Consider the following 12,328-nt stretch of genomic DNA (forward strand, 5'->3'; position numbering starts at 1 on the left):
ACATACATTTTGTAGATATGTAAATGTTCTATTTAATAAAGATGTAGTTTTATAATCTGAAGCGTAGTGTTTTTAATTTTGATATATGGGGGGCCTAAAATAAGTGACTAATGTACGCTTGCGCAATTTCATCCCGGTCTAACCCGCACGTGGCGTTTACACTACGTGGGGCCACGGTCTCCAAGTGGTTTTCCAGAGGGTTGAGGAGTTGGTAAGGCCAAAGTCTTAATTTTGACGACTCTATTTTTCCACAGCCTGAATCTGACACCTTCATAAATGGCTGACAACCTTGGTTAGTCAGAAGCAGTAAAGCTCCTCTAATTCGCCAAAAAAAGCCAGTGAATTCCTATGCCATTTTCCTGTAGAGAAGATTGCAAGCTGGTACTGGAGCTTGCGCAATAGCGCGCCGGAGAGAACGCTACTGAGCACGCGCATGACTTCAATAGAAACCGCCAACAATGGAGGTTGTGAATAAGCAGGAGGAGGAGGGCTTGGAGGCAGCGGTGGGCGTCCAGAACGTATTACGCAAGGGGGTGCACAGAATGCCCACTGTGCACGGTGAAGCTGATTTGCATATCAATTTCCACGGTAATTAACAAAAAAAGGGGGGGTCTTTCTACAAACAATTAGCAGCCTTTTTAAAGGCTATTCAGGCATATCTTTAGCTAAAAACACGAAAATCTAGTGATGGAGCCCCTTTAATCCATAGCAAGACCTGAATGGCCGCCATGTCTCCGTTGTGTCATACAGTGGAGATTCAGCGACAATACCTGCAATCCCACTGATCATGGACAATAACCCTGCTAATGTGTCGATCAAACGTGACCGGGGTGCCATTTTGTGGTGGATCGCCAGGCCCAGAGTAAGAACGTACATTGCAATGCTTTATCTCAAGATCTGTAGCCGGAAAAAAAAAATGCTGAGCCGTACACACGGGCACTTCCTATCCACTTCAATGGGACTGCTTGTAGTGAAAAAAAGCAGCCCATTCATTTCTATGGGGAGCACTCGTAGGCCGGCTCCCATAGAAATGAATGGAACTGCTTTATATGCCGCTTATTCTGAACGTGTTTTACGTTCAGAATAAGCTGCCGTATATGTAGTGTGAATGCCCCCTTAGTTTGGTATTTCCATAAGCGAGCGCACTCACAGAATTCAGCTAATGTTATTCCGGCCTCAAAATGAACCCTGTAAAAATAACAAAGCCTGTAAGAATGTTGCCCAAACACAGTTTTTCCTCTAAATTTGCTCATTTCTGATTTTTTTTTTTTTGTATTTATTTATTTATTTGCCATATGGAAGATTATAGGATACCATTACAAAGTAAAGTAAAAATTTTCTCTCAAAAAATGAAGCCCTTTAGAGCATTTGAAAGGTGGTGAGTAGAGATGAGCGAGTAGTATTCGATCGAGTAGGTATTCGATCGACTACTACGGTATTCGAAATACTCGTACTCGATCGAGTGCCACTCGCTGTTCGAATGGAAAAGTTCGATGCAGAACCAGCATTGATTGGCCGAAAGCTATACAGTCGGCCAATCAATGCTGGTTCTTCTCCTACCTTTAGAAGTCTTCTCCGTGCAGCTTCCCCGCGGCGTCTTCCGGCTCTTCATTCACTCTGCCAGGCATCGGGCCTGGGCAAAGCCGACTGCACATGTCCGCTTGTAGTGCAGGCATGCGCAGTCGGCTCTGCCCAGGCCCGATGCCTGGCAGAGTGAATTCAGAGCCGGAAGACGCTGCGGGGACGCTGCACGGAGAAGACTTCTCGGAGGATCCAGCCCGACCCTCACTCGTGGTCTTGGTAAGTATAATTTGATCGAACGTTGCCTACCCCTGAAACGAGCATTTTCCCCCCCATAGACATGCCCCTTCCCTGAGCTTGAGGACTGTTTTTTTTTTTCCCCCTACTATGAATATAGGGTGTCTGCAGTGCTACTATTAACCCCTTCCCGTTGGACAGGAGCACTGCAGATCCCCTATATTCAGTAGACCGGGCACTGTCAGACACAGGAATACCTATTGTGTATGTGTGTCACAGTCATTTTCTACTTTTATATGTATTCTAGGGAAAGGAGGGATTTACAACTTTTATTTCATTTTGTTACAGTCTCTTTTTTTGTAAACATTTATACATTACTATTGCAGCTTATCATAGACCTGCATGGACATAGGACCCCCCCCAAAAAAAAAATTAATAAATAAATAAAACTGCTGAAAAACTCGCCTTATACTCTAGTATATACGGTGCATGACTGTAATAGGGTTCGATATTCGATTCGAGTAGTCGAATATTGAGGGGCTACTCGAAACGAATATCGAACCTCGAACATTTTACTGTTCGCTCATCTCTAGTGGTGAGTATAAATGAAAATCGGGGGAAAAAAATGGCCATAGCAGGGAGGGCTAAAAAAAAAAAAAAAAATTGGCAGTTTTGGACTAAGTATATTTTTCTGACATCTAAGGCTCCGTTACCACAGAGTAATGTACCACTCATTTAGACACGTAAACACGTGTCAGAGCGCGGCGCTTCAAAACAGATCCCATTGACTTTAATGGGTGCTGGCTTATGCGCGCTACACTTTGAAATCAATATGTTAAAAAGCTTCCCATTGATTTCAATGTGTAGCGCGCATGAGCCATAAGCCAATAAGCATGAAGTCAAAGGGATCTGTTTTGAAGCGCTGTGCTCTGACGTGTTTACGTGTCTAAATGAGCAGCGGGTTACTCCGTGGGAACAGAGCCTAAAAGTGGCCTTGAATTTTGAGATAAACTCCACAGCTCGGCATAGTTTTTTTTCCAGATAAGATAGGTCAATATCATATTGATGGGCATGTGACACACAGCACCACCACCGATCAGCAGTGTGCAGACCAGCTCTACAGCCTCTTCTCTGATAACCAAGCACCTCACATTTTACAGCAACTTTGCTTTGTATTGCAACTGAGTTTCATTTACAGTATTTGAATGTGAATGAGCTAAAAACAGGCCACGATGAACGTGATGTCATATGGACTGTGACGTGGCAGGGGCACTTACTGCTTTGATCAGCTGATCATTGGAATCCCTGGTATCAGACTCCCACCAAGCCAAAGGAGCAGCAGCTAAAAATTGTTCCTGCAGTCACCTGACATGTACTTGTTTATTGGTGATGCTCATAGTCTGTAGATGGAAATTCTTTGTTGTAGTATGACGTAAACTTTGCAAGGCCTTTCTTCTTTTGACTCCGCCGGGTACATTGCTCCGCCGGGTGTAGTGTATCAAAAATTACCATAAAAAAAATAAATATATATATATATATATATGTTATGTTATGCTGCCCTCTATAGCAAGCACCCTGAACATCATGCCCGACTTCCCAGAAGTCTTCACTGCATAATGCGAGGTTATAACCAAATCAGTTTCTCAGCTACGGACGGCACCGTTTCTGTCTCTTTGGACTTCATCAGCACAGCCTAGAGAGAATTGATTTGGTTTAAGTGAGAGGCTATGAGACCAGATTATGGGGGTAATGTCACTGCTTAGGGAGAGACCACCTTCTCAGGTGTGTGGAGACTTATACAGCCATAGTTGCTCCACTGCAAGGGAACATGGGAAGAATATGCAAATGTCAGCCTCTCACTTAAACCAAATCAATTCTCTCTAAGCTGGGAAGTCGGGCATGATGTTCAGGGTGCTTGCTATAGAGGGCAGGATAACAGAGGCACTGTCTCCCTGTTTACATCTTGGGAGACAGATTTGTGTAATTAACAGCACCTGTTACTTACCTGAGGCACCTAACAGGTGGTGGCAATAACTAAATCACACTTGCAGCCAGTTGAAATGGATTAAAGTTGACTCAACCTGTGTCCTTGTGTATACCACATTGAGCATGGAGAAAAGAAAGAAGACCAAAGAACTGTGTGAGGACTTGAGAAGCAAAATTGTGAGGAAGCATGGGCAATCTCAAGGCTACAAGTCCATCTCCAAAGACCTGAATGTCCCTGTGTCTACCGTGCGCAGTGTCATCAAGTAGTTTAAAGCCCATGACACTGCGGCTAACCTCCCTAGATGTGGACGGAAAAGAAAAATTGACGAGAAATTTCAACACAAGATTGTGCGGATGGTGGATAAAGAACCTTTAACATCCAAACAAGTTCAAGCTGCCCTGCAGTCTGAGGGTACAACAGTGTCAACCCGTACTATCCGTCGGGCATCTGAATGAAAAGGGACTGTATGGTAGGAGACCCAGGAAGACCCCACTTCTTACCCAGAGACATAAAAATGCCAGGCTGGAGTTTGCCAAAACTTACCTGAGAAATCCAAAAACGTTTTGGAAGAATGTTCTCTGGTCAGATGAGACAAAAGTAGATCTTTTTGGGAAAAGGTATCAACGTAGAGTTTACAGGGGGAAAAAAGAGGCCTTCAAAGAAAAGAACACGGTCCCTACAGTCAAACATGGCGGAGGCTCCCTGATGTTTTGGGGTTGCTTTGCTGCCCCTGGCACTGGACTGCTTGACCGTGTGCATGGCATTATGAAGTCTGAAGACTACCAACACATTTTGCAGCATAATGTGGGGCCCAGTGTGAGAAAGCTGGGTCTCCCTCAGAGGTCATGGGTCTTCCAGCAGGACAATGACCCAAAACACACTTCAGGTCAGCACTAGAAAATGGTTTGGGAGAAAGCACTGGAGACTTGTAAAGTGGCAGCAATGAGTCCAGCCCTGAATCCCATAGAACACCTGTGGGGGAGAGATCTCTTGATGGCAGTTTGGAGAAGGCCCCCTTCACATCTCAGGGACCTGGAGCAGTTTGCCAAAGAAGAATGGTCTAAAATTCCAGCAGAGCCTTGTAAGAAACTCATTGCTGGTTACCGGAAGCAGTTGTTCAGTTATTTTGTGTAAAGGTTGTGCTACCAAGTATTAGGCTGAGGGGGCCAATACTTTCATGTAAAATGATCAATGATTTGACTTTTTTTCAATCTCTTGTGTTTTTTCATTGCAAGCAAAATAAATGAAGATATTAATACCAAAGAGTTTGTGCTTGCAATCATTTTCTGGAAGACAGAGTATTATCTGACAGAATTGCAGGGGTGCCCATACTTTTGGCCAACACTGTACGTTGCCTTGGGTAAAAAGGTCATCTGTCAGCAAAGGTGAGTTGGATGTGGATGAACAATTTGTTGTTCCCATACAGCAATGATGATTGTTGCATGTGACTACAGAGTAAGAATGTCCATTCCCAATCACTACCCCACTCACTGGCCCCAGACACAAACCAGTAAAGATTTCCACGCCATGAGATACATTTTTGGCATTTTGCTAGATGTGTGTTAGAAACTTTTTGTCTAATTTTAAAGCACCTACCGTCCTTCCAAGTGCCAGAATTTTGGCACAGGATGTCACATTCATTGTCGCGCCCATTCTTGCTAAACCACATCACATGTTTAGTTTCTTAAACATGCAAGAAATTGTTGTACAAGACTTGTCTTCTGGCACATTTAGCTTAGTGAATTTCCCCCATTGCTACTGGCTGCACTCACCCGTGTGAACTAGCCCTTATTCTCGGCCAGTAGTGTTGCTGTAGGTTTTTCCTTTAAAACCAAGGATCAGATATTCTGACAAAAATATCACCACTTCAAGGATTACGAGAATGGGGGTCCTTTGTCTCATGGTTGAATGGAGTGACTGTGGCACACATATGAACTACAATCAAAATCTATGGCCCTGACAAACATAGGCAGGAACTGCTCGTGGCTATGCCAGTCCTATAGAGATTGAATGGTACACTTATGTGCGAAGTTGCTCCTTTTAAATGGGGAACAGAGACTGTTCTCATAGGGGTTCCCCCAGTGATCAGACACAGGAGAGGTGGATGCCATTTCACACCTTCCACCACTTTCTCAATCAGAATTTTTCTTCCAATAATCCACTATAAGAAAGTGTTTTTAGGAGCCTACGAAGCGATTTATCAAAGATACTGGAATTTTGTGATGACTTAGGTTAATACGACGCACTATTTTAGAAGACATAACTTTTTCTCTTTACTTTTATTCCGTAGAAAATTTTAAACAATGAAATTATATTGCAGGTAAAATCTTCAACAAGAACAAGAGACAGAACAAAGTGCAAGAGGTAGCATCAAAGGAAAGACGAACACCATTCCTTCAGACAGGAAGCGCACAGCTCTGCTTGCCGAGAATTGGCCCCGCAGAAATCCTTTAGCCAATCTTTAAAAAGGTCATCTGCATCTTTCTTTAGGATAAGAAACTGCCCCAGAAGTACATACGCCTGAAGAAGAAAGAAAAAGGACTTCTCAACATCATGATGGTCTGGTCTGTTTTTTGAAAAGTCAAAAACGGACAGCAACGGGTCTGTTATCAGAAAAACATTATTACGTTCTTGTCAAATCAGTACCACACCTCTCTGTGGCTTAAGTTTTGCATTGTATCGCTGAGCTCTATTGAAGTGAATGGGCAATTCCGACTCAAATAAGTACAGAGATGCATAACCCTAAGGCTTCATTCACACGGAGGAAAATGGTGAGGAATTTGGTGTGGAATTTTCCACGCTTGAAAAAAAAAAAAAAAAAAAAAAAAAGCCTCCCATTGATTTCAATGGGTTCTGTTAGCTCCCCCCCCCCCCCACTAGTGGAAAGCTAGCAGAACCCATTGAAATCAATGGGAGGCTTTTTTTTTTTCAGCGTGGAAAATTTCACACCAAATTCCTCACCATTATCCTCTGTGTGAAAGGACCCTGACACTACCATACCGCTATAGAGTGATCAGGGCTGCCTCCTGCTATGTCCACAGCATTAACATCCGGCACTAGGGGGAAGCCAGAACAGCCGTTTGGTGCAGGGTCAGACCCCAACAATCCAATACTGTAGGCCTATCCTATAGCTAGGTCATCCATAAAAAGACCTCTATTGGGTCCTGGAAAATCCACTTTAAAGGGTTTCTATCATTAAAATCACATTTTTTTCTCGATAACACGTAGGAATAGCCTTAAGAAAGGCTATTCTACCTTTAGATGTCTTCTCCGCGCCGTCGTTCGGTACAAATCCTGGTTTTCGTCTGTATGTAAATGAGTTCTCTCGCAGCACTGGGGGCGTCCCCAATGCTTTGAGAGAAATCTCCAGCGCCGCCTCCATCTTCTTCAGGAACGGCCTCTCTGTACATCTTCTTCCAGAACTGGTTCAAACTTCTATGCATGAGTAGTCGGTGCTGCCGTCGGGCCTCGGATAGAGCCGACTGCGCATGCTCGCTTGGTGTAAGTGGACATTTTCTTGTGGCCGTTTACACAGTAAGCTTGGGTAAGCGGCCACAAAAAAAAAACGGCCGTGCGCATGTGTAGAAGTTTGAACCCAGCACCTGAAGACGACTTACAGAGAGGCCGCGCTGGAGATTTCTCTCGCAGCGTTGGGGATGCCCCCAGTGCTGTTTGAGTGCTGAGGACCACCCCCAGAGCTGCGAGACGAAAACTGGGATTTCTACCGAATGGCGGCGCGGAGAAGACATCTAAAGATAGGAGAAGAATAGCATTTGTTAAGGTTATTCCTACGTGTGATTGAGAAAAAAATTGATAGGATCCCTTTAAGAAATAGACAATGCCTTCAATAATGTGATGCACTAATGAAGACTTGTCTGTTGTAATGGAACAGATTACTCCTGTATACTCCACATATTTTACCTTATCAAAGCCTTGCTCTTCTAATTTGCCACCAAGAACTTCTCCAATACCTGCCACAGCTGTGATTGGCTTCTCGCCCATGGGCTCAGAGACAAAGTCTCGATGCTTCTGTGACGTGTGAGACATCTTTTCTGCAGAAAAAAAAAAAGGTATCAAAAAAGTTATACAGATTTATCAAAGTTAAACCTGACATTTCCAGACCATGGCATGCTAGTGGTGAATAAGCCAACCCTCCCTTCGCAACCATTTCACAAGATTATACTGTACGCAGTTACTACGGCCTATATTTGGTACAATACTCAGGAACTATAGACCTCAAATCCGGAATCCGCCTCAAAATCCACTGCCAAAAACGGCTTCCATTGACTTCAATAGGAGCCGCTCACTTTTTTTTTCCCCGCTAGCTAGTAGTGGAAAAAAGAAGCGACATGCCCTGTCTTCTCGCAGATTCCAAAGCTGACTCAGCCGCGGCGTGAGACTCCCTCCCAATTAGGCCCATTCATTCAGGCCTAATCTGGAACGGAATATCACGATGGGATGCGGATGCACTGCACCGGCATTCCGTCGCGGCTAGCCGCGCTGAATGTTCACACGTGGAATCCATTTTCCGCCGTGTGAACATACCCTTAGGGACATCTATGTCAGCAATATCATAGTGTTGTACAAAATGGAGCTGAATTGTTATTATTTAAAAAACAAAACATTGATGTCTATATAAATGGATTATCATCTGTTTGCGTCCGTTTTTACAACCATTAAAGAGGACCTTTTGTATCCTCATGCACATGTGGTTTTATATACCGCTAGAAAGCCAGCGACTTCCCAGCTACGTGCCCTGGAGATATTGTTGCCGGTCTCTGCCCGCTGTCAGAATAGTATTCCTGATAGTCTAGCTGGGCTGCGAGGAATACCCACCCTGACTGCACTCGTCCATAGACATGTACTTGGGGGGGGGGGGGGGGGTAAGGAACGCCTCCTCTGACAGTACAGAGTTATGGATAGTACTGTCGGGGGGGGGGATGTTCCTCACAGCCCAGCTAGACTAACGGGAACACTATTCTGACAGTGGGCAGAGAACGGCACCGATATCTCCAACCCCGGGGCACAGAACGGGAAAGCTGACAGTGCCCTGAATTCAGCGTACTGTCAACTTTCTAACAGCGTATAAAACTGCATGTGACCGAGGACATGAAAGGTCCTCTTTAAACATGATCTGAATATAGCTTGAAGCTAAGTTCATATCTGCGCTGTGATCCGTTGGAGACCGTCAGAAATTGGCAGATTGTTTCAGTATAAAAATAGTGGACAACATCATAGTCCATAGGGACTGCCAGTGCCCACAGGTAACCCGTTTTGGTGGTCAGGGTCCCATTGTTCAGATGCCCCAGAGGACCCAAATAATGGAGAGCCCAGTGCAGATGTGAACCTAGCCTTAGATGGACATTTTTACAGTCACCCACAATTTGTAATGCAATAGATTTACATGCAGACCATCCAAATGACAGGTTGACCATAGAGAGCCAGAGCTGCCCTGAGTCTCCACATTGTGGAAACGCTGCTTTTCTTGTTGCAGATTTTGCTGCTGTTTGTTGAATCAAAGTCAGGAGTGGATTGAGCAGTGGGGAGAAGAACTTCCTATATAATTCCCATTCCTTTTGTAGCCACTCCTGACTTTGATTCAAAAACGCAGCAAAATCTGCAACAACAACAAAAAAAAAAAACTTAGTTTCTGCAACATGGAGTCTCACATCTGCGTTCAGGTTTCCGTTCGGGGAGTCTGCTTGGGGACCCCTGTACGGAACCTATCAGCATAAAAAAGCGGTTACCTAAGGACTAGTGATGAGCGAGTAGTATTCAATCGAATACCTCGCGTGTAATCGGCCGAACACCAAGGGGTTAAACGCTTTGAATATTTGATGCGTTTAACCCCTTGGTGTTCAGCCGATTACACGCATTCCTAAGCCAACGAGGTATTTGATCGAATACTACTCACTCAACGCTACTAAGGACCCCATAGACTACAGTGGACTTTTCTCTCTGCATATTTCATGTGGATAGGCAAACGCAATGGCCCAAATGCAGATGTGAACTGGGCCTAAGTCTTAAAGATAGGAGTCCTTTACCACAGTTTCAGGAATTACCGGGTGCATCAAACAAATGGTTGACCATTACCATTGTATAAGCCTACATGCACGCCACCGGCCAGGTTTTGCACAGCTCCATATGCTTCTATGAATGAAGCTGCAGTGCAAAATGCACCATTATAGGCCACGTCCTGAGTTTTGTAGCCCAACTTCTCGGCCACTTGCTATGTGTTGCACACCGACCTAAACATACAGATGGGTGCATGGAGCCTGAGCTAGGGGTACAGGAAGCACCCATGTGATGAAAAAGACAAACTTTAGCAGGTGCCCCATGGAAATGACTTGCAGTGGATCAGCAGCTTTACACGGGACACATGAACACAATTTCCAGTCTTCTTTATCACTGTAGATTTCCCTCACATTAACCAGCTGCAAAATAATGCACCAATTTCAAAGCAAACACAAAGCGTCCAGCAGGGGGCAGTGCAATCTATGGTAGAATTACTGGCAGCAGCGCCATAGATGTGAGGACTGTCATACTTCTAAAGGTGCGGCAGAAAAGAGACCAAGACTCTGCAGATGGACGGACAGCGCTGCGCCTGACACCGGAGGACCGAGCGCGGCCACCTCCGCCTCACAGACTGCGGGGATCCTCTACGCCACGCCTCCTTTCGCTGCTATTTAAAGCCCGCCCCTTGACGTCACGGATGCGAGATCTGAAGGAATCCGCGGGAAATCCGCCTGGCGGCCGTGTCACCTCACATGAGGGAGGGCGGTGACGTGTATGGACAGGGAATACTGTGAAGGAAGACTAGGGCCACGCAGCCACTACTTCACTCATGTTAGTGAATAGGGAGGTGGCACTGTGTACGCAGAGGGCGCCACCACCTCTAGTCACTAAAAAGTCGCCCTGGGGTCACCATTCACTAACATAAGTGAAGAAGTCATATGTCTGTTTTTATTCGCGCGATGGGAGTCACAACCAAAGTCGCCGTGTGGCATTACCCTTAAAGGGGATGTGCAGGTTTAGATAAACATGGCTGCAAGTTCATACGGAGCTTTTTGGTCCGGAGGCCGCCTCAGGTTCCGGACCAAAAGCCTGGTAGCTGCAACTGAATGCCGGTACACTGTAGCGGCATTCAGCCACGCACTCCGCTCCGGATTTGATCCAATGAATGGGCCTAGTCCGGAGGAGGGAGTGTCTTCAGGTCGAATCGTGAGGCGACTCTTTTGTGCAGGAAACGGAAACCTGCATAACGGAGACCGGGCGCAGATGTGAACGAGCCCTGAGCAGCTCCCATTGATTTGAATGGGAGCCATCTTTTTGGTCAGGATTTTGAGGCGGATACGGCCTCAAAATCCTGACCAAAAATCTCCGTGTGAACTTATCCTTATTATAAAAACTGAACTACACTGCATACCTCCCAACCGTCCCGATTTCCGCGGGACAGTCACGATTTGGGTGACATGTCCCGCGGTCCCGGTTGGAGGGAGGTATGTCCCGATTTCAACTCAGATCTGTGTCCAGAGGACGCAGATCTGAGTTGAACACATATGCGGCTGAAGGAAGGAGCTGACACAGGTCAGCTCCTCGCTTCGCCGCTGCCCACCTCTCTCCCTGACACATGCGGCTGAAGCTGCTCGCGTGCTCGCTTCGCCGCTGCGTCTCTCTCTCGCTGACACATGCGGCTGAAGCGAGGAGCTGACCTGTGTCAGCTCCTCGCTTCGCCGCTGCCGCCGGCTCCTGGCTTGTAGACGCGATGCGGCAGCCGCATATGTGTCAGCGAGAGAGGCGCGCAGAGAGCGGCGAGGGAGCGGAGGAGAAGGTAAGTTTAATGTGGAGGTGGAACGTGAATCTGGGGGCAGATGGAGGAGAGGACGGCATGACACTGGGGGCAGAGATGTGGGGACATGAATCTGGGGGCAGAGATGGGGGACATGAATCTGGGGGCAGAGATGTGGGACATGAATCTGGGGCAGAGATGTGGGGACATGAATCTGGGGGCAGATATGGAGGGACATGAATCTGGGGGCAGAGATGGAGTGGACATGAAACGGGGCAGAGATGTGGGGACATGAATCTGGGGGCAGAGATGTGGGACATGAATCTGGGGGCAGAGATGTGGGGACATGAATCTGGGGGCAGAGATGGAGGGACATGAATCTGGGGGCAGAGATGGAGTGGACATGAAACTGGGGGCAGAGATGGGGGACATGAATCTGGGGCCAGAGATGGAGAGGACATGAATTTGGGGGCAGAGATGGAGGGACATGAATCTGGGGCAGAGATGTGGGGACATGAATCTGGGGGCAGAGATGGAGAGGACATGAATCGGGGGGCAGAGATGGAGGGACATGAATCTGGGGGCAGAGATTGGGGGACATGAATCTGGGGGCAGAGATGGAGGGACAGGAATCTGGGGGCAGAGATGGGGGACATGAATCTGGGGGCAGAGATGGAGGGACAGGAATCTGGGGGTAGAGATGGAGGGACATGAATCTGGGGGCAGAGATTGGGGGACATGAATCTGGGGGCAGAGATGGAGGGACATGAATCTGGGGGCAGGGATGGGGGACA

General features: G+C 46.5%; 1 protein-coding gene across 1 annotated transcript; it reads right to left on the bottom strand.

The window, feature by feature from the left end:
• Positions 1 to 6,115: 6,115 nt before the first annotated feature.
• Positions 6,116 to 10,324, bottom strand: LOC142197280 (barrier-to-autointegration factor-like protein). Its single transcript, XM_075267452.1, has 3 exons — positions 10,291 to 10,324; positions 7,667 to 7,797; positions 6,116 to 6,265 (listed from the first exon to the last, which is right to left on the bottom strand). The coding sequence occupies exons 2-3, from the start codon at positions 7,790 to 7,792 to the stop codon at positions 6,116 to 6,118; spliced, it is 276 nt and encodes a 91-aa protein (XP_075123553.1). The 5' UTR covers positions 7,793 to 7,797; positions 10,291 to 10,324.
• Between the last annotated feature and the right edge of the window lie 2,004 nt (positions 10,325 to 12,328).

This window comes from Leptodactylus fuscus, chromosome 3 (genome assembly GCF_031893055.1).
Source record: "Leptodactylus fuscus isolate aLepFus1 chromosome 3, aLepFus1.hap2, whole genome shotgun sequence".
Taxonomy (NCBI): domain Eukaryota; kingdom Metazoa; phylum Chordata; class Amphibia; order Anura; family Leptodactylidae; genus Leptodactylus; species Leptodactylus fuscus.

Coding starts and splice junctions, on each gene's coding strand:
- LOC142197280 (XM_075267452.1), bottom strand. CDS start 7,792: ATGTCTCACACGTCACAGAAGCATCGAGACTTTGTCTCTGAGCCCATG. Junction 6,266..7,666: donor AAGAGCAAGGCTTTGATAAG/GTAAAATATGTG, acceptor TTTCTTCTTCAG/GCGTATGTACTTCTGGGGCA.